The sequence below is a fragment of the Aquarana catesbeiana genome, linkage group LG13, assembly GCF_042186555.1.
Source record: "Aquarana catesbeiana isolate 2022-GZ linkage group LG13, ASM4218655v1, whole genome shotgun sequence".
Classification (NCBI taxonomy): Eukaryota; Metazoa; Chordata; class Amphibia; order Anura; family Ranidae; genus Aquarana; species Aquarana catesbeiana.
The window spans coordinates 5,047,482-5,069,042 of NC_133336.1; the positions used below are offsets into that span (position 1 = coordinate 5,047,482).

The window sequence follows — 21,561 nt, forward strand, 5'->3', positions numbered from 1 at the left end:
ATTGATGCGGCCATTTCCTCTGTAAATAGTAATCTGACTTGTCCTGTAGACAACGCTCAGATGCTCAAAGATCCTGTGGATAAGAAGATGGACTTCTTATTGAAAGATGTGTTCTCTTTAGCAGGATCAGTGGCCCAACCTGCAGTAGCAGCGATTGGAGTCTGTCAATACTTAAGAGACCATGTTAAACAGGTCATCAAAGTATTACCTGAACAGCAGGCCCAGGGGTTTGCTAACCTTCCTGCGGCTTTATGTTATGCTGTTGATGCCATTAGAGATTCTATCGTGCAAACCTCTCGCCTCTTGCTTGGGTTGGTGCATATACGTAGAATCTTATGGTTGAAAAACTGGTCAGCCGAAGCACCATGTAAGAAGCTACTGGCTGGGTTTCCCTTCCGTGGTGAAAGGTTGTTTGGAGAGGACTTGGATAATTATATCAAGATGATCTCCTGTGGGAAAAGCACTCTCTTACCTGATAAGAAGAAGAGTAAGCGTCCCTCTTTTAAACGGACTCTTTCCCCAGCGCCAGGGGCATCAGCCTCCAGGCAGTCACGAGGGTCTCCTCCGTATGGGGCAAGAAACAAGAGTCAACCCCAGGGACACAAGAAATCCTGGGGGAAAAGGTCTTCTAAGCAAGACACTAAGACCTCTTCATGAAGGGGCGCCCCGCTTGCTCGAGTGGGGGGAAAGACTGCTGCAGCTCTCAGGGCCCTGGCAGAAGGACTTCCAGGACAGATGGGTGATCTCCACGGTAACCTTAGGGTACAGACTGGAGTTCCAAGAATGTCCCTCTCCTCGTTTCCTCAGATCAGGTGTTCCCAGAAAGCCAGAAGAGAAGCAGTCGCTCCTTCTAGCGATAAAGCGACTTTTGTCGCAAGAGGTCATTGTGGGGGTTCCCACAAAGGATCAAGGATTGAGACTTTGTTCCAATCTTTCTATGGTCCGAAAACCAAATGGGGACGACAGACCCATTTTGGATTTGAGAGATCTGAAACGATTCCCAAGGATGCAGTCCTTTCGTTTGGAATCAATTCAGACAGTAATCTCCGTCCTGCAGGGAGGAGAATTTCTGATATCAATAGGCATCAGAGATGCAGGCCTATATGTGCCCAGTTTTCCTGCTTAACTGAAGTGTCTGCAGGCAAAGATCACTGCTCTAAGGGAGCTGATTCTGACAGTCAGGGCCAAGAAGGGTCTTTCTGTCCGCCTTTGTATAAGGCTGCAGGGGAAGATGGTGGCTTCATTCGAAGCAGTTCCCTATGCGCAGTTCCAAGCAGAACTGTTGTAACACAGTATTCTGTTGACCTGGAACAGGAAGGTGCAGGCATTAAACTTTCCAATGCACCTATCGCATGCGATGCGTCAGAGCCTCAGTTGATGGCTCATACCCAAAAACCTACAGAAGGGGAAATCCTTCCTACCGGTTGCCTGGGATCCTCTTGCAGGCAGGACGGATGCGTTGGTGATTCCGTGGCATCGGCTCTCACCGATTTATGCATTCCCTCCCATTCTGCTACTGCCACGGCTCCTTCGCAGACTCAGGCAAGAAGGGAAGTCGGCACTTCTGGTGGCCCCCGTTTGGTCCAGAAGAACCTGATAAGCAGAAATAGCAGGGATGATGGTGGGTTCCCGGTGGACCCTACCGATACACCCAGACCTGTTAGCTCAAGGTCCGGTGTTCCAGCCTGCCTCACAAATGCTAGATTTGACGGGTGGGCTATTGAATCCCACGTTCTGAAAAATCGTGGGCTTTCAGGTCCTGTCATATCTACCTTGATCAAGGCAAGGAAGCCAGCTTCCAGAATGATTTATCATAGTGTCTGGAAAGCTTATGTATCCTGGTGTGAATCCAGGGGTTGGCATCCCAGGAAATATGTCATAGGTAGAATTCTGGATTTTCTACAATTAGGATTAGAGATGAAGCTGGCCTTGAGTACCATCAAGGGCCAGGTGTCGGCCTTATCAGTGTTGTTTCAACGGCTGCTTGCTTCGCATTCTCTGATCCGAAACTTTATACAGGGGGTGATGCGTCTTAATCCTCCGGTTAAGGCGCCCCTAAACCCCTGGGACTTGAACTTGGTTCTATCGGTGTTACAAAAACAACCTTTTGAACCAATACGTCAGATTCCTTTGGTCTTACTGACGAGGAAACTCATTTTCCTGGTAGCTATCTCTTCTGCTAGAAGAGTATCAGAAATAGCAGCTCTTCCCTGTAAAGAGCCTTACTTGATTATACACAAGGATAGAGTGGTACTGCGCCCTCATCCTAGTTTTTTTACCGAAGGTGGTTTCAGATTTTCATCTAAACCAAGACATTGTGCTACCTTCCTTTTTTCCAGAACCTTGTTCTTCGGAAGAAAGGTCATTACATTCTTTGGATGTAGTAAGAGCAGTCAAGACCTATCTGGAGGCAACTGCTCAGATCCGCAAGACGGATGTCTTGTTCGTGCTGCCGGAGGGTCCCAATAGAGGACAGGCAGCGTCAAAAGCGACCATTTCTAAATGGATTCGACAGTTGATTATTCAAGCTTACGGTTTGAAACGGAAGGTTCCCCCGTTTCAGATCAAGGCACATTCCACAAGGGCTATTGGTGCTTCTTGGGCAGTGCATCACCGGGCCTCTAGGGCTCAGATCTGCAAGGCCGCAACCTGGTCTTCAGTTCATACATTCACCAGATTCTATCAGGTGGATGTGAGAAGGCATGAGGATATCGCCTTTGGGCGTAGTGTGCTGCAGACAGCGGTACAAGGTCCTCAGGTCTGATAGCACCCTACTTGGTTGTGATTCCCCCCCCTCAGTTGGCATTGCTTTGGGACATCCCATCAGTAATTACTGTGGCTCTGTGTCCAGTGATGTCCGAGAAAAGAAAATAGGATTTTTTATTACAGCTTACCTGTAAAATCCTTTTCTTTCGACGGACATCACGGGACACAGAGGTCCCACCCCTCTTCTAATACACCTATACTGCTTTGCTACAAAACTGAGGCATCCCTGGAAGGGGAGGGGTTATATAGGGGGTTGAACTTCCTGATTAGGGTGTGACCAGTGTCCAATACCTAGTGATACCCTATAACCCATCAGTAATTACTGTGGCTCTGTGTCCCGTGATGTCCGTCGAAAGAAAAGGATTTTACAGGTAAGCTGTAATAAAAAATCCTATTTTTTTCTAGGAGAGTAATGCCTGTATCGTCAGCGCCATCTAGTGGCCAAAATGCAGCAGAGTTTTCAGAAACACTTCAGTGAGAAAACATTACCGCATATTGGCCACTAGAGGGAGTTGTTGATGCAGGCATTCTTTTCATATTAAAAATATAGTGACTTTCACTTCCCGTGTCCCTGGAATTTCTCCCCAATGGGAAATGGTTGGTGGAAAGAAAAACTTCCAAAACATCCACAACTGTATAAAAAATATATACAGTGCCTTGAAAAGTATTCATACCCCTTGAAATTTTCCACACTTTGTCATGTTACAACCAAAAACGTAAATGTATTTTATTGGGATTTTATGTGATAGACCAACACAAAGTGGCACATAATTGTGAAGTGGAAGGAAAATGATAATAGGTTTATTTAAAATGTTTTTCAAAACACGGGGTACAGCTAACGCGTTTCGGGGGCGCACCCCCTTCCTCGGAGCTAGGCTAGGCCTAGCTGAGGAAGGGGGTGCGCCCCAAAACGCGTTAGCTGTACCCCGTGTTCTGTGCATGTCAATGCACTGTGTTTTATGACCTTTTGTCAGTTGCATTTTGTGAGTACCCACTTTTATACAAAAATTTCTTATTATTAAATTATCTCTGGTATTCTCCTTTACTCTGACCCCCCTAACTAAATTGCCTTCAGAAGTCTCCTAATTAGTAAATAGAGTCCACCTGTGTGTCATTTAATCTCAGTATAAATACAGCTGCTCTGTGAAGCCCTCAGAGGTTTGTTAGAGAACCTTAGTGAACAAACAGCATCATGAAGGCCAAGGAACACACCAGACAGGTCAGGGATAAAGTTGTGGAGAAGTATAAAGCAGGGTTAGGTTATAAAAAAATCTCCCAAGCTTTGAACATCTCACGGAGCTCTGTTCAATCCATCATCGGAAAATGGAAAGAGTATGGCACAACTGCAAACCTACCAAGACATGGCCGTCCACCTAAACTGACCGGCCGGGCAAGGAGAGCATTCATCAGAGAAGAGCCAAGAGGTCCATGGTAACTCTGGAGGAGCTGCAGAGATCCACAGCTCAGGTGGGAGAATCTGTCCACAGGACAACTATTAGTCGTGTTCTCCACAAATCTGCCCTTTATGGAAGAGTGACAAGAAGAAAGACATTGGTGAAAGAAAGTCATAAGAAGTCCTGTTTGTAGTTTGTGAGAAGCCATGTGGAGGACACAGCAAACATGTGGAAGAAGGTGATCTGGTCAGATGAGACCAAAATTCAACTTTATGGCCTAAAAGTAAAACGCTATGTGTGGGGAAAACTAACACTGCACATCACCCTGAACACACCATCCCCACCGTGAAACATGGTGGTGGCAGCATCATGTGGTGGGGATGCTTTTCTTCAGCAGGGACAGGGAAGCTGGTCAGAGTTGATGGGAAGATGGATGGAGACAAATACAGGACAATCTTAGAAGAAAACCTGTTAGAGTCTGCAAAAGACTTGAGAATGGGGCGGAGGTTCACCTTCCAGCAGGACAACGACCCGAAACATCCAGCCAGAGCTACAATGGAATGGTTTAGATCAAAGCATATTCATGTGTTAGAATGGCCCAGTCACAGTCCAGACCTAAATCACATTGAGAATCTGTGGCAAGACTTGAAAATTGCTGTTCACAGACGCTCTCCATCCAATCTGACAGAGCTTGAGATATTTTACAAAGAAGAATGGGCAGAAATGTCCTCTCTAGATGTGCAAAGCTGGTAGAGACATCCCCAAAAAGACTTGTAGAGAAAGGGGGTTCTACAAAGTATTGACTCCGGGGGGCGCCATACAAATGCCCCTCCACTTCCCAATTATGAGCCACTTTGTGTTGGTCTAGCACATAAAATGCCAATAAAATACATTTACATTTTTGGTTGTAACATGACAAAATGTGGAGAATTTCAAGGGGTATGAATACTTTTTCAAGGTACTGTATACAGCGGGTAAAATAAGTATTGAACCCGTCACCATTTTTCTAGGTAAATCTATTGGTAAAGGTGATATTAACATGGAATATTCCCCACATGTCGGTTCTGTGTAATAAAATGGAAGGACACAGGGAAACAGTATTGAAAACACAAAGAAAGGGAGGTGCAAAAAAGGTATGGAAAGCCAAGACACCAGCTGAAATCTATCAGTGATTAGAAAGCAATCCTGCCCCTTGTCAGTGCAAATGAATATCAGCTGGTTCAGTCTCACCTGATGGCCTATAAAAAGGAGTCTCATTACCGAGGTGTCACACAAGAAACATCTCATTATGGGTAAAAGCAAAGAGCTCTCTCAAGGCCTTCCCAACCTTATTGCTGCAAAACATACTGATGGTGTTGGTTACAGAAGGATTTCTAAACTTTGGAATGTTCCAGTGAGCACTGTTGGAGACATAACCCGGAAGTGGAAATAACATAATTTCACCATAAACCGGCCACCACCAGGGGCTCCTCACAAGATTTCTGACAGAGGAGTGAGAAGAATTGTCCAAGAGCCAAGGACCACTTGTGGAGAGCTTCAGAAAGACCTGGAATTAGCAGGTACACAATAAGTAATGCCCTCACCCGCCATGGCCTGTATGACCGCTCACCACACAACACTCCATTGCTGAAGAAGAAGCTTGGTGAAGCTCGGGTAAAGTTTGCTGCACAACATTTAGACAAGCCTGTGAAATACGGGGAGAATATAGTCTGGTCAGAGGAGACCAACATTGAACTCTTTGGATGCCATAATAAACACCATGTTTGGAGGTCACATCACCCCAAAAACACCCCCATACCAACAGTGAGGTTTGTAGGCGAGGACATCCTGGTGGGGGCGGGGCTGTTTTTGGCATACGGTACTGGCAAACTTCATATCATTAAAGGAAGGAGGAATGGTGATAAAAATCTGCTGCCATCTACCAGGATGATGAAGATGAAACAAGGGCGGACATCTCAGGAGGACATCTCAGGAGGACACCTCAGGAGGACATCTCAGGAGGACATCCCAGGAGGACATCCCGGGAGGACATCTCGGGAGGACATCTCGGGAGGACATCTCGGGAGGACATCTCGGGAGGACATCTCGGGAGGACATCTCGGGAGGACATCTCGGGAGGACATCTCGGGAGGACATCTCGGGAGGACATCTCGGGAGGACATCTCAGGAGGACATCTCAGGAGGACAATGATCCCAAACACAAAGCCAAGGAGAAAGAAAATAAAGCTGCTAGAATAGCCCAGCCAATCACATGACTCGAATCCGAAAAAAAATCTATGGAAAGAAATAAAGATCAGAGTCCATAGAAGAGGCCCACAGAACCTTCAAGATCTGAAGACCAAAATCACACCTGAGCAACGCATGCAACTCGTTTCTCCATACAGGAGCCGGAGTCTTGAAGCCGTCATTAACAACAAAGGATTTTGTACTAAGTATGAAATACATTTCAGTTAGTGGGTTCAATACCTTTCTCCCCGCGTCCTTCCATTTTATTACACAGAACTTCATTTCTGAACGGATTTGTTTTGGTGTCTTTGTATGTATGGATTGGATGGGTTGTCACCGACATGTGGGGAATATTCCATGTCAATATCACCTTTATCAATAGATTTACCGAGAAAAATGGTGACGGGTTCAATACTTATTTTACACGCTGTATATACTATTGCCTCTTGGGGGATCAGGAAGGAATTTTTTCCCCTGCTAGAGCAAATTGGATAATTTATTGTTTTTTTTTTTTCCTTCCTCTGGATCAACTGTAGGTATAGAATTGTGTATATGGGATTGTATAATTTTTTTCCCTTTTATTGGTTAAACTAGATGGACTTGTGTCTTTTTTCAACCAGACTAATTATGTAACTATATCACACATACTTTCTATCTATCTATCTATCTATCTATCTATCTATCTATCTATCTATCTATCTATCTATCTATCTATCTATCTATCTATCTATCTATCTATCTATCTATCTATCTATCTATCCAGAGGCGGCTCTAGACTTTGTGAGGCCTTATGCAAAACTTACACATGAGGCCCCACGGATTGGGACGCTCCGTGATGAGGCCGCTATTCCTCAGGCTGCGGGCAGTATCTGATTTGTCCGTTAGCTCCTAAGCCACAGAGTCCCAGTGGGGGTAGGCGGAGACGCCGGCGTCAACTTCAGTGATTGAGAACAGGCAAATTAGGTGGCCGCGAGGCCCCTGTGAGTGCAAGGCCTTAGGCGACCGCCTAATTTGCCTAATTAGAGAGCCGCCTCTCTATCTATCTATCTATCTATCTATCTATCTATCTATCTATCTATCTATCTATCTATCTATCTATCTATCTATCTATCTATCTATCTATCTATCGCAGTTATTCTCTGTAGTCATTAAAAAGAAGAGTGCTTTGGTATAAATGTGGTCAAGCTGGTCTTAAGAAAACTAAAGCTTTCTTTACTCTAAGGTTAATTTAGCTGGGCAGTAGGAAAGGATTCTTTTCTGTTAGAGTGGTAAACAGAAAGAAGATGGTGTTTATTGCAGGCACTAATTCTATTTCCTCCAGAGCTGAAGAATTCTACTGAGGGCAGTCAGTTGAGGGCCAATGATGGTACGTGCACCCCTGTACCCTAGTAAAGCAAAAAAAAAAGCAGAATTTCCATAGATAGTAGTAGTTAGATTCCCTCAGAACTGTTCATTGAGAACCTTCAGGGAGATATCCATATTTTCAGTGGAACCCCTCATTATTTTTCCATTTTGCACATGTCTAGGGCAGTGAAACATCTTCACCTATACAGGGCAGGTCTACTTGGGTGTGAAGAACTCCTAGCTATACCCTGACCTGGATCATTGAGAACCTTCATGGAGATATCCATCTTTTCAGTGGAACCCCTCATTATTTTTCAGTTCTGCACATGTCTAGGGCAGTGAAACATCTTCAACCATACAGGACAGGTCTACTTGGGTGTGAAGAACTCCTACTAGCTATACCATGACCTGGATCATTGAGAACCTTCAGGGAGATATCCATATTTTCAGTGGAACCCCTCATTATTTTTCCATTTTGCACATGTCTAGGGCAGTGAAGCATCTTCAACTATACAGAACAGGTCTACTTAGGTATGAAGAACTCCTACTAGCTATATCATGACCTGGATCATTGAGAACCTTCATGGAGATATCCATCTTTTCAGTGGAACCCCTCATTATTTTTCAGTTCTGCACATGTCTAGGGCAGTGAAACATCTTCAACCATACAGGACAGGTCTACTTGGGTGTGAAGAACTACTAGCTATACCATGACCTGGATCATTGAGAACCTTTATGGAGATATCCATATTTTCAGTGAAAACCCTCATTATTTTTCCATTTTGCACATGTCTAGGGCAGTGAAGCATCTTCAACCATACAGGACAGGTCTACTTGGGTGTGAAGAACTCCTACTATAGCTATACTATGACCTGGATCATTGAGAACCTTCATGGAGATATCCATATTTTTAGTAGAACCCCTCATTATTTCTCCTTTCTGCACATGTCTAGGGCAGTAAAGCATCTTCAACTATACAGGACAGGTTTACTTGGGTGTAAAGAACTACTAGCTATACCATGACCTGGATCATTGAGAACCTTCAGGGAGATGTCCATATTTTCAGTGGAACCCTTCATTAGGTCTACTCTTCTACATAATTTTGCAAAACAATAGGGGGGGTTGTCACATTGTGTACCAGGCTATGGAAAGGCACACAACAATATAAAATAACACCATTGTATAACATTAGAGAAGAAAAGCTGCTGCCCAGTAATATATTGCCGCTTTTATTTATGTCCACCAAGCACAATATAGACAGATGAAACGGGGTTCTCTGGGAGCGCTCGCTATGGCGCAGCTCATGAAGAGGCAACTCGAGCACCAATCCAGTGCACCCCACAATATCAGTACCTGGGATCCTGGTAGGTGGAGCCTCCCCTCTTCACCCACCCCTGAGCTTCAACCATCACACCCACATAGTGAAGGGATAGAACCATCAGTCTTGGGGGAGGGCTCTCGCAAACATCGTGCTGGTATAGTTTTTTTACATTTGCGTTCTACATAAGGTTTTGTGAAGCATTTGTGTTGTTTTTTTTTTTCTTTTTTTTTTTTTTTTTTTCTCAAGAGAAAAAAAAAAAAATTTCTGAAACTAAATGAGAAATCCAATCGAGACATTTCCAAAAAAAAAAAATGTTTGCAAGATTAAATTTACTTATTATGTCTTTATTAAGGAGCATTAAGGGCTCGTTTACACTTGATTCAATTTTAACACACATTAAAGAACCTACCGCTTCAACATACTTTATGTGTTTTTGTATGCTTTTTTTGAAGCTTTAATGAAGTTTGTTGTGTGTTGATTTCCTATTTGTTTTAAAGGCTCCCAATAGAACCCCAATCCAGTATTACTCCAACTCAGCAGATCCCCAGCTTATTTGTTCCCCTGTTCAGCAGAATCCCAGCTCATTGGTACCCTCTTTCAGCAGACACCCCCCCTTAGTAGCACCCCAGCTCTGCTAATCCCCCACTCAGTAATATCCCTCAGCTCTTCTGGTCCCCTGCTCCGTGGTAACCCCCATCTCCGCTGATCCCCCACTCAGGAATAACCCCCAGCTCTGCTGATCCCCCACTCAGTAATAACCCCCAGCTCTGCTGATCCCCCACTCAGTAATAACCCCCAGATCTGCTGATCCCCCACTCAGTAATAACCCCCAGCTCTGCTGATCCCCCACTCAGTAATAACCCCCAGCTCTGCTGATCCCCCACTCAGTAATAACCCCCAGCTCTGCTGATCCCCTATTCAGTAATAACCGCCAGCTCTGCTGATCCCCCACTCAGTAATAACCCCCAGCTCTGCTGATCCCCCACTCAGTAATAACCCCCAGCTCTGCTGATCCCCCACTCAGTAATAACCCCCAGCTCTGCTGATCCCCTATTCAGTAATAACCCCCAGCTCTGCTGATCCCCCCACTCAGTAGTAACCCCCAGCTCTGCTGATACCCTACTCAGTAGTAACCCCCAACTCTGCTGATCCCCCACTCAGTAATAACCCCCAGCTCTGCTGATCCCCCACTCAGTAATAACCCCCAGCTCTGCTGATCCCCCATTCAGTAATAACCCCCAGCTCTGCTGATCCCCCCACTCAGTAATAACCCCCAGCTCTGCTGATCCCCCACTCAGTAATAACCCCCAGCTCTGCTGATCCCCTATTCAGTAATAACCCCCAGCTCTGCTGATCCCCCCACTCAGTAGTAACCCCCAGCTCTGCTGATACCCTACTCAGTAGTAACCCCCAACTCTGCTGATCCCCCACTCAGTAATAACCCCCAGCTCTGCTGATCCCCCACTCAGTAATAACCCCCAGCTCTGCTGATCCCCCATTCAGTAATAACCCCCAGCTCTGCTGATCCCCCCACTCAGTAATAACCCCCAGCTCTGCTGATCCCCCACTCAGTAGTAACCCCCAGCTTTGTTAATCCTCCACTTAGTAATAACCCCCAGCTCTGCTGATCTCCCACTCAGTAGTAACCCCCAGCTTTGTTAATCCTCCACTTAGTAATAACCCCCAGATCTGCTGATCCCCTATTCAGTAATAACCCCCAGCTCTGCTGATCCCCCCACTCAGTAGTAACCCCCAGCTCTGCTGATAACCTACTCAGTAGTAACCCCCAACTCTGCTGATCCCCCACTCAGTAATAACCCCCAGCTCTGCTGATCCCCCACTCAGTAATAACCCCCAGCTCTGCTGATCCCCCACTCAGTAATAACCCCCAGCTCTGCTGATCCCCCATTCAGTAATAACCCCCAGCTCTGCTGATCCCCCCACTCAGTAATAACCCCCAGCTCTGCTGATCCCCCATTCAGTAATAACCCCCAGCTCTGCTGATCCCCCACTCAGTAGTAACCCCCAGCTTTGTTAATCCTCCGCTTAGTAATAACCCCCAGCTCTGCTGATCCCCCACTCAGTAGTGACCCCTAGCTTTGTTAATCCTCCGCTTAGTAATAACCCTCAGCTCTGCTGATCCTCTGGTTTGCGAATCCTCCTCTCTCTCTGGTCCCTGCTCCCCTCCCGCTATATCGCTCCCATGCTGTGCAGCACATGTGACATCTGCTAGCCTCTCTTGCTGCGGTCCCCGTGCTCTGCTGATCCTTTGCCGCTCAGTCCTCTCTCTCTGGTTTCGCTTTAGTAATCCCACGTTGTGCCCCACATGTGTCATCTGCTAGTTGCTCCCATTTTATTTGGTGACAGGAGCTTTAATTGTCATTCAGAGCTCCTTAATAAAGCCTGTGCAATGCCACATTTTGAAGCGAGTGTAAACGAGCCCTAACAAATATCGATCGGTGATTAAATAAAATCCATCTGCTGGTGTGTAGATCTGAAGAGAACGTTCTGCAGGACTGCCTTCTATGGGATCCGGTAATGTCCTCCGCAGTGCTCCGCTCTTCCCACAAATCACACAAAGTATCTATTGCTAAATGAAGTTGTTTTGACCGGAGAGCTCATTTAGACTCATCAGAATCATTGTGATTTTGCTGTTTTTTTGTCTTCAACATTTCATGTGGTTAACATTTTGTCTTTTTTTTTGCATTTAGATGACCCCAAAGCTGCACACGAGGTCCTAGGAAGCATTTCCGAGGTGTCCATGGGCAGGACGAGTATCCCGTATATTCAGATTGGTTGGTGAAATGATTATTATTAATATTTATTATATGAGTTCCTTAATTGGTATAGCCATTTAAAGAGGAAATGCACTCTGCTCACATAATTTGTAATAAAAACATCTTTGCCATTCTGAAGCTTCCCTCCAACCACTTTGCATATTTTATGTATACTGTGATTCTGTACTTGCCATATATGCTGCAGAAACCTCCCTCCACTGAGTCTGGCTGCAGCCATTTTAACTGTGGGCAGCTGAAGCTGCTGCCTGTTCACTTCCTGGATTTACACAGACACACAGAGGCACACACCCAGCTCTGCAGCTCCCATTGGCCCTCTTATGACTCATCCCCCCTCCCTTCTTGTAAAACTCTCAGGAGAGTGAGAGAGAGAGAGCTGTGTATGATGTCATAAGCCTAGGCCAATGACCAGACAAGAGACAGGAAGTGGGCTGTATAAGGGATTTACTGGCAGAAAAAAAAATGTTTTACTATCCAAAGATAAAACAACAACAACAAGAACAGAAGATTTAATAGATGGAAAGATGAAAAAATGACTGAAGTTCCGCTTTAAGGACCCGGCCTTTACTGGCACTTTTTGTTTACAAGTAAAAATCTGTATTTTTTGCTAGAAAATTACTTAGAACCCCCAAACAGTATATATATATATATTTTTTAGCAGAGACCCTAGGGAATAAAATGGGAATCGTTTTAACTGTATTTTTCAAACGCATTTTTTTTTTTGAGAAAATACACTTTAATGAATTTTAATGCAAAAAAAGCACAATATATAACCCAATTTTTGGTAAAACATAAAAGATGATGTTACACCAAGTAAATAGATACCAAACATGTCACAAAATTGTGCACGTTAGTGAAATGGTAACAAACAACGGTACTTAAAAATCTCCATAGGCAACGCTTTTAACATCTTTATAGGTTACCAGTTTAGCGTTACAGAGAACGTCTATTGCTAGAATTATTGCTCTCGATCTGACATTTGCGGTGACACCTCACACCATTTACATGTGTTACTGAGGTATGTCCTCCCCCCCCCCCCCCCTTTGCTCTCATATGGGGTGACGGGGAGTGTAGGGCAACACCCTTTTCTCCCATATGGGGTGACGGGGAGTGTAGGGTGACCCCCTTTGCTCCCATATAGGGTGACGGGGAGTGTAGGGCAACACCCTTTGCTCCCATATAGGGTGACGGGGAGTGTAGGGCAACACCCTTTGCTCCCATATAGGGTGACGGGGAGTGTAGGGTGACACCCTTTGCTCCCATATAGGGTGACGGGGAGTGTAGGGTGACACCCTTTGCTCCCGTGTAGGGTGACACCCTTTGCTCCCATATAGGGTGACGGGGAGTGTAGGGTGACACCCTTTGCTCCCATATAGGGTGACGGGGAGTGTAGGGTGACACCCTTTGCTCCCATATAGGGTGACGGGGAGTGTAGGGTGACACCCTTTGCTCCCATATAGGGTGACGGGGAGTGTAGGGTGACACCCTTTGCTCCCATATAGGGTGACGGGGAGTGTAGGGTGACACCCTTTGCTCCCATATAGGGTGACGGGGAGTGTAGGGTGACACCCTTTGCTCCCGTGTAGGGTGACACCCTTTGCTCCCATATAGGGTGACGGGGAGTGTAGGGTGACACCCTTTGCTCCCATATAGGGTGACGGGGAGTGTAGGGTGACACCCTTTGCTCCCATATAGGGTGACGGGGAGTGTAGGGTGACACCCTTTGCTCCCGTGTAGGGTGACACCCTTTGCTCCCATATAGGGTGACGGGGAGTGTAGGGTGACACCCTTTGCTCCCATATAGGGTGACGGGGAGTGTAGGGTGACACCCTTTGCTCCCATATAGGGTGACGGGGAGTGTAGGGTGACACCCTTTGCTCCCATATAGGGTGACGGGGAGTGTAGGGTGACACCCTTTGCTCCCATATGGGGTGACGGGGAGTGTAGAGTGACACCCTTTGCTCCCATATGGGGTGACGAGGAGTGTAGGGTGACACCCTTTGCTCCCATATGGGGTGACGGGGAGTGTAGGGTGACACCCTTTGCTCCCATATAGGGTGACGGGGAGTGTAGGGTGACACCCTTTGCTCCCATATGGGGTGACGGGGAGTGTAGGGTGACACCCTTTGCTCCCATATAGGGTGACGGGGAGTGTAGGGTGACACCCTTTGCTCCCATATAGGGTGACGGGGAGTGTAGAGTGACACCCTTTGCTCCCATATGGGGTGACGAGGAGTGTAGGGTGACACCCTTTGCTCCCATATGGGGTGACGGGGAGTGTAGGGTGACACCCTTTGCTCCCATATAGGGTGACGGGGAGTGTAGGGTGACACCCTTTGCTCCCATATGGGGTGACGGGGAGTGTAGGGTGACACCCTTTGCTCCCATATGGGGTGACGGGGAGTGTAGGGTGACACCCTTTGCTCCCATATGGGGTGACGGGGAGTGTAGGGTGACACCCTTTGCTCCCGTGTAGGGTGACGGGGAGTGTAGGGTGACACCCTTTGCTCCCATATGGGGTGACAGGGAGTGTAGGGTGACACCCTTTGCTCCCATATAGGGTGACGGGGAGTGTAGGGTGACACCCTTTGCTCCCATATGGGGTGACGGGGAGTGTAGGGTGACACCCTTTGCTCCCATATGGGGTGACGGGGAGTGTAGGGTGACACCCTTTGCTCCCATATGGGGTGACGGGGAGTGTAGGGTGACACCCTTTGCTCCCATATAGGGTGACGGGGAGTGTAGGGTGACACCCTTTGCTCCCATATAGGGTGACGGGGAGTGTAGGGTGACACCCTTTGCTCCCATATAGGGTGACGGGGAGTGTAGGGTGACACCCTTTGCTCCCATATGGGGTGACGGGGAGTGTAGGGTGACACCCTTTGCTCCCATATGGGGTGACGGGGAGTGTAGAGTGACACCTTTTGCTTGAGGCTTAGCATTACAAAGCGTTTATTTAGTTCTTTCCTGATCGTTACCTAATGGTGACATAAGAATTCATACACGTGATTTCCTCCACAATGTCCGAATGTATGACAGATGCTGTTTACCTTTTGCTTTTTCGTTATGATAAAAGCCAATAAAACTTTTGAAACTAAATTCACAGAACACCTAAAGAGCACAACTCCGGTAAGTAAAACGGGGGGGGGCTGGGGTTTTTTCACCTTAATGCAAAGAAAGCCCCCCCCTTTTTTTACAACCCCTTTAATGTCAACCAACCGTAACAATGTTTCTTCTTTGTATCTTTTAAGGGGCGACAAAGTCCAGCCTACTCTCAGCTCCCAGTATTGTCAGCATGTTTGTTCCCGCCCCCGAGGATTTCTCCGATGACCAGCCGACAATAATGTCTGATAAGTAAGTGCCCAGAAAACCCAGAAAAAGGGGATGATGACTTCCATGGATGTAACTGTATTCTATGTGCACTAAACTATCACTAGATAAATAGATAGATAGATAGATAGATAGATAGATAGATAGATAGATAGATAGATAGATAGATAGATAGATAGATAGATAGATATTAAATTTATACAGAGAGAGATAATTATATTTATATAGAGAGAGATAATTATATTTATATAGAGAGAGATAATTATATTTATATAGAGAGAGATTAGATAGATGAATAGATATTAAATTGATAGATATTAGATAGATATATTACATATACTGTAGATGGATAGATAATAATCTGTATTGTTCTGCAGGTGTAGAAAAAATGATCCGCACTCCGGTTGTTGCTCTTAAAATTTCTTCAATTTATTCAATGGCCACAGTGAACAAACGCAGATTAAGTCAGTTGACGCGTTTCAGCCTATAAGGCCTTAGTCATAAGGGTTATGACTAAGGCCTTATAGGCCGAAATGCGTCAACTGAATTAATCTGCGTTTGTTCACTGTGGCCATTGAATAAATTGAAGAAATTTTAAGAGCAACAACCGGAGTGTGGATCATTTTTTTCTACATTACTCTACTCAGCCAGCGACTGTGGATCGAGGACTCGGGAGCTCTGCTATCTATGTGGTGTATGGGTAGTAGCTCTGACTTTTCTGTTTATACATTGTTCTGCAGGTGCCATGACTGTGGAGCCATTCTGGAGGAATATGATGAGGAAACTTTAGGTCTGGCCATAGTTGTTCTATTGACATTCATTCACCTGAGTCCGGACTTGGCGGCTCCTCTGCTGCTTGATATCATGCAATCCGTGGGCAGGTATGATTCCAGTATCTATACCATAGATTGTAGATGGTATACATTTTTTCACAAACCAATCAATATACATTTATTGGGATTTGTTTTATTATTTTTTTAACAAAGAAATGTAGCAGGATACATTTTGGTCTGAATTTTATGAAGACATTTAGTTTTTTTTTCAATTTTTTTTTTATTGGATATGTTTTATAGCAGGAAGTAAAAAATATTGCTTTTTTTTTTTTTCAAAATTTTCAGTCTTCTTTCATTTGTATAATATAAAAAAACGCAGAGGTGATCAAATACCATCAAAAAGAAAGCTTTATTTGTGTGAAAAAAAAAAAAAAAGTATACAGTAAATGTCATTTGGGTACAGCGTTGCATGACTGCGCAATTACCAGTTAAAGTAGCGCGGTGCTGAATAGCAAAAAATGACTTGGTCATGAAGGGGGGTAAAACCTTCCGGAGCTGAAGTGGATAAATACAGGTGTGTATCCGAGGTTGTGTGTGGTGGAGTGGGGGCAGGGCGGGCGGGGGCAACAACAGCTTTACTTTCTTAAAATGCATAACATAAATGGAGCCGTACATTGGCACATTGGTCCCGGGTATATCATGAATGTTCTTTTTATCTTTGTTCCTTAGGTTGGCATCCTGTACAAGTTTCTCCAATCAAGCTGAAAGGTAAATAATAAACTGCTATAGAACATTCAGTGAAAAAATCTGCTCTTTGGGAAAAAATACTACAAAGATAGCAGCTAAACAATATATACTCTGATACCGGACATTCCACATAAAATGGATCAAAACAAGAATATTCTCTAGTAATGACAACAGCTGTCATATATATCTATGAAAACGTGAAAAATACCACAGTTATAACAGTCGTTGGTGTCAGTGGGAGGAATAGTGCCCCATCATTGGTATCCAGAGGAGGAATAGTGCCCCATCATTGGCGTCAGTGGGAGGAATAGTGCCCCATCATTGGTATCCAGAGGAGGAATAGTGCCCCATCATTGGCGTCAGTGGGAGGAATAGTGCCCCATCATTGGTGTCAGTGGGAGGAATAGTGCCCCATCATTGGTGTCAGTGGGAGGAATAGTGCCCCATCATTGGTGTCAGTGGGAGGAATAGTGCCCCATCATTGATGTCAGTGGAAGGAATAGTGCCCCATCATTGGTGTCAGTGGGAGGAATAGTGCCCCATCCTTGATGTCAGTGGGAGGAATAGTGCCCCATCATTGGTGTCAGTGGGAGGAATAGTGCCCCATCATTGGTGTCAGTGGGAGGAATAGTGCCCCATCATTGGTGTCAGTGGGAGGAATAGTGCCCCATCATTGGTATCAGTGGGAGGAATTGTGCCCCATCATTGGTATCAGTGGGAGGAATAGAGCCCCATCATTGGTATCAATAGGAGGAATAGTGCCCCATCATTGGTGTCAGTGGGAGGAATAGTGCCCCATCATTGGTATCAGTGGGAGGAATAGTGCCCCATCATTGGTATCAGTGGGAGGAATAGTGCCCCATCATTGGTATCAGTGTGAGGAATAGTGCCCCATCATTGGTGTCAGTGGGAGGAATAGTGCCCCATCATTGGTATCAGTGGGAGGAATAGTGCCCCATCATTGGTATCAGTGGGAGGAATAGTGCCCCATCATTGGTATCAGTGGGAGGAATAGTGTCTCATCATTGGTGTCAGTGGGAGGAATAGTGCCCCATCATTGGTGTCAGTGGGAGGAATAGTGCCCCATCATTGGTATCAGTGGGAGGAATAGTGCCCCATCATTGGTATCAGTGGGAGGAATAGTGCCCCATCATTGGTATCAGTGGGAGGAATAGTGCCCCATCATTGGTATCAGTGGGAGGAATAGTGCCTCATCATTGGTGTCAGTGGGAGGAATAGTGCCCCATCATTGGTGTCAGTGGGGGGAATAGTGCCCCATCATTGGTCTCAGTGAGAGGAATAGTGCCCCATCATTGGTGTCAGTGGGAGGAATAGTGCCCCATCATTGGTATCCAGATGAGGAATAGTGCCCCATCATTGATGTCAGTGGAAGGAATAGTGCCCCATCATCGGTGTCAGTGGGAGGAATAGTGCCCCATCCTTGATGTCAGTGGGAGGAATAGTGCCCCATCATTGGTGTCAGTGGGAGGAATAGTGCCCCATCATTGGTATCAGTGGGAGGAATTGTGCCCCATCATTGGTATCAGTGGGAGGAATAGTGTCCCATCATTGGTGTCAGTGGGAGGAATAGTGCCCCATCATTGGTATCAATAGGAGGAATAGTGCCCCATCATTGGTATCAATAGGAGGAATAGTGCCCCATCATTGGTGTCAGTGGGAGGAATAGTGTCTCATCATTGGTGTCAGTGGGAGGAATAGTGTCCCATCATTGGTGTCAGTGGGAGGAATAGTGCCCCATCATTGGTGTCAGTGGGGGGAATAGTGCCCCATCATTGGTCTCAGTGAGAGGAATCGTGCCCCATCATTGGTCTCAGTGGGAGGAATAGTGCCCCATCATTGGTGTCAGTGAGAGGAATCGTGCCCCATCATTGGTGTCAGTGGGGGGAATAGTGCCCCATCATTGGTGTCAGTGAGAGGAATAGTGCCCCATCATTGGTCTCAGTGAGAGGAATAGTGCCCCATCATTGGTATCAGTGGGAGGAATAGTGCCCCATCATTGGTATCAGTAGAAGGAATAGTGTCCCATCATTGGTGTCAGTGGGAGGAATAGTGCCCCATCATTGGTGTCAGTGGGAGGAATAGTGTCCCATCATTGGTGTCAGTGGAAGGAATAGTGTCCCATCATTGGTGTCAGTGGGAGGAATAAAGCCTCATCATTGGTGTCAGTGGGAGGAATAGTGCCTCATCATTGGTGTCAGTGGGAGGAATAGTGTCCCATCATTGGTGTCAGTGGGAGGAATAGTGCCCCATCATTGGTATCAGTGGGAGGAATAGTGCCCCATCATTGGTGTCAGTGGGAGGAATAGTGCCCCATCATTGGTGTCAGTGGGAGGAATAGTGTCCCATCATTGGTGTCAGTGGGAGGAATAGTGCCCCATAATTGGTGTCAGTGGGAGGAATAGTGCCCCATCATTGGTGTCAGTGGGAGGAATAGTGCCCCATCATTGGTGTCAGTGGGAGGAATAGTGCCCCATCATTGGTGTCAGTGGGAGGAATAGTGCCCCATCATTGGTATCAGTGGGAGGAATAGTGCCCCATCATTGGTATCAGTGGGAGGAATAGTGCCCCATCATTGGTATCAGTGGGAGGAATAGTGTCTCATCATTGGTGTCAGTGGGAGGAATAGTGTCCCATCATTGGTGTCAGTGGGAGGAATAGTGCCCCATCATTGGTGTCAGTGGGAGGAATAGTGCCCCATCATTGGTATCAGTGGGAGGAATAGTGCCCCATCATTGGTATCAGTGGGAGGAATAGTGCCCCATCATTGGTATCAGTGGGAGGAATAGTGCCCCATCATTGGTATCAGTGGGAGGAATAGTGCCTCATCATTGGTGTCAGTGGGAGGAATAGTGCCCCATCATTGGTGTCAGTGGGGGGAATAGTGCCCCATCATTGGTCTCAGTGAGAGGAATAGTGCCCCATCATTGGTGTCAGTGGGAGGAATAGTGCCCCATCATTGGTATCCAGATGAGGAATAGTGCCCCATCATTGATGTCAGTGGAAGGAATAGTGCCCCATCATCGGTGTCAGTGGGAGGAATAGTGCCCCATCCTTGATGTCAGTGGGAGGAATAGTGCCCCATCATTGGTGTCAGTGGGAGGAATAGTGCCCCATCATTGGTATCAGTGGGAGGAATTGTGCCCCATCATTGGTATCAGTGGGAGGAATAGTGTCCCATCATTGGTGTCAGTGGGAGGAATAGTGCCCCATCATTGGTATCAATAGGAGGAATAGTGCCCCATCATTGGTATCAATAGGAGGAATAGTGCCCCATCATTGGTGTCAGTGGGAGGAATAGTGTCTCATCATTGGTGTCAGTGGGAGGAATAGTGTCCCATCATTGGTGTCAGTGGGAGGAATAGTGCCCCATCATTGGTGTCAGTGGGGGGAATAGTGCCCCATCATTGGTCTCAGTGAGAGGAATCGTGCCCCATCATTGGTCTCAGTGGGAGGAATAGTGCCCCATCATTGGTGTCAGTGAGAGGAATCGTGCCCCATCATTGGTGTCAGTGGGGGGAATAGTGCCCCATCATTGGTGTCAGTGAGAGGAATAGTGCCCCATCATTGGTCTCAGTGAGAGGAATAGTGCCCCATCATTGGTATCAGTGGGAGGAATAGTGCCCCATCATTGGTATCAGTAGAAGGAATAGTGTCCCATCATTGGTGTCAGTGGGAGGAATAGTGCCCCATCATTGGTGTCAGTGGGAGGAATAGTGTCCCATCATTGGTGTCAGTGGAAGGAATAGTGTCCCATCATTGGTGTCAGTGGGAGGAATAGTGCCCCATCATTAGTGTCAGTGGGAGGAATAGTGTCCCATCATTGGTGTCAGTGGGAGGAATAAAGCCTCATCATTGGTGTCAGTGGGAGGAATAGTGTCCCATCATTGGTGTCAGTGGGAGGAATAGTGCCCCATCATTGGTATCAGTGGGAGGAATAGTGCCCCATCATTGGTGTCAGTGGGAGGAATAGTGCCCCATCATTGGTGTCAGTGGGAGGAATAGTGTCCCATCATTGGTGTCAGTGGGAGGAATAGTGCCCCATAATTGGTGTCAGTGGGAGGAATAGTGCCCCATCATTGGTGTCAGTGGGAGGAATAGTGCCCCATCATTGGTGTCAGTGGGAGGAATAGTGCCCCATCATTGGTATCAGTGGGGGGAATAGTGTCCCATCATTGGTGTCAGTGAGAGGAATCGTGCCCCATCATTGGTGTCAGTGGGGGGAATAGTGCCCCATCATTGGTGTCAGTGGGAGGAATAGTGTCCCATCATTGGTGTCAGTGGGAGGAATAGTGCCCCATCATTGGTGTCAGTGGGAGGAATAGTGTCCCATCATTGGTGTCAGTGGGAGGAATAGTGCCCCATCATTGGTGTCAGTGGGAGGAATAGTGCCCCATCATTGGTCTCAGTGAGAGGAATAGTGTCCCATCATTGGTGTCAGTGGGGGGAATAGTGCCCCATCATTGGTCTCAGTGAGAGGAATAGTGTCCCATCATTGGTGTCAGTGGGAGGAATAGTGCCCCATCATTGGAATCAGTGGGAGGAATAGTGCCCCATCATTGGTGTCAGTGGGAGGAATAGTGCCCCATCATTGGTGTCAGTGGGAGGAATAGAGCCCCATCATTGGTGTCAGTGGGAGGAATAGTGCCCCATCATTGGTCTCAGTGAGAGGAATAGTGCCCCATCATTGGTATCAGTGGGAGGAATAGTGCCCCATCATTGGTGTCAGTGGGGGGAATAGTGCCCCATCATTGGTCTCAGTGAGAGGAATAGTGCCCCATCATTGGTATCAGTGGGAGGAATAGTGCCCCATCATTGGTGTCAGTGGGGGGAATAGTGCCCCATCA

At 46.5% G+C, this 21,561-nt stretch overlaps 1 protein-coding gene across 3 annotated transcripts in view; it reads left to right on the forward strand.

Annotated features, from left to right (window-relative positions):
* UNC79 (unc-79 homolog, NALCN channel complex subunit) overlaps positions 1-21,561 on the forward strand; it is a 270,207-nt gene that overhangs the window by 181,312 nt on the left and 67,334 nt on the right. For all 3 annotated transcript variants that reach the window (XM_073609763.1, XM_073609762.1, XM_073609764.1), the window contains 4 exons: positions 11,763-11,846; positions 15,098-15,200; positions 15,917-16,057; positions 16,679-16,717. In XM_073609763.1, the coding sequence (XP_073465864.1) occupies positions 11,763-11,846; positions 15,098-15,200; positions 15,917-16,057; positions 16,679-16,717 (367 nt within the window). The remainder of the gene's footprint in view (positions 1-11,762; positions 11,847-15,097; positions 15,201-15,916; positions 16,058-16,678; positions 16,718-21,561) is intronic.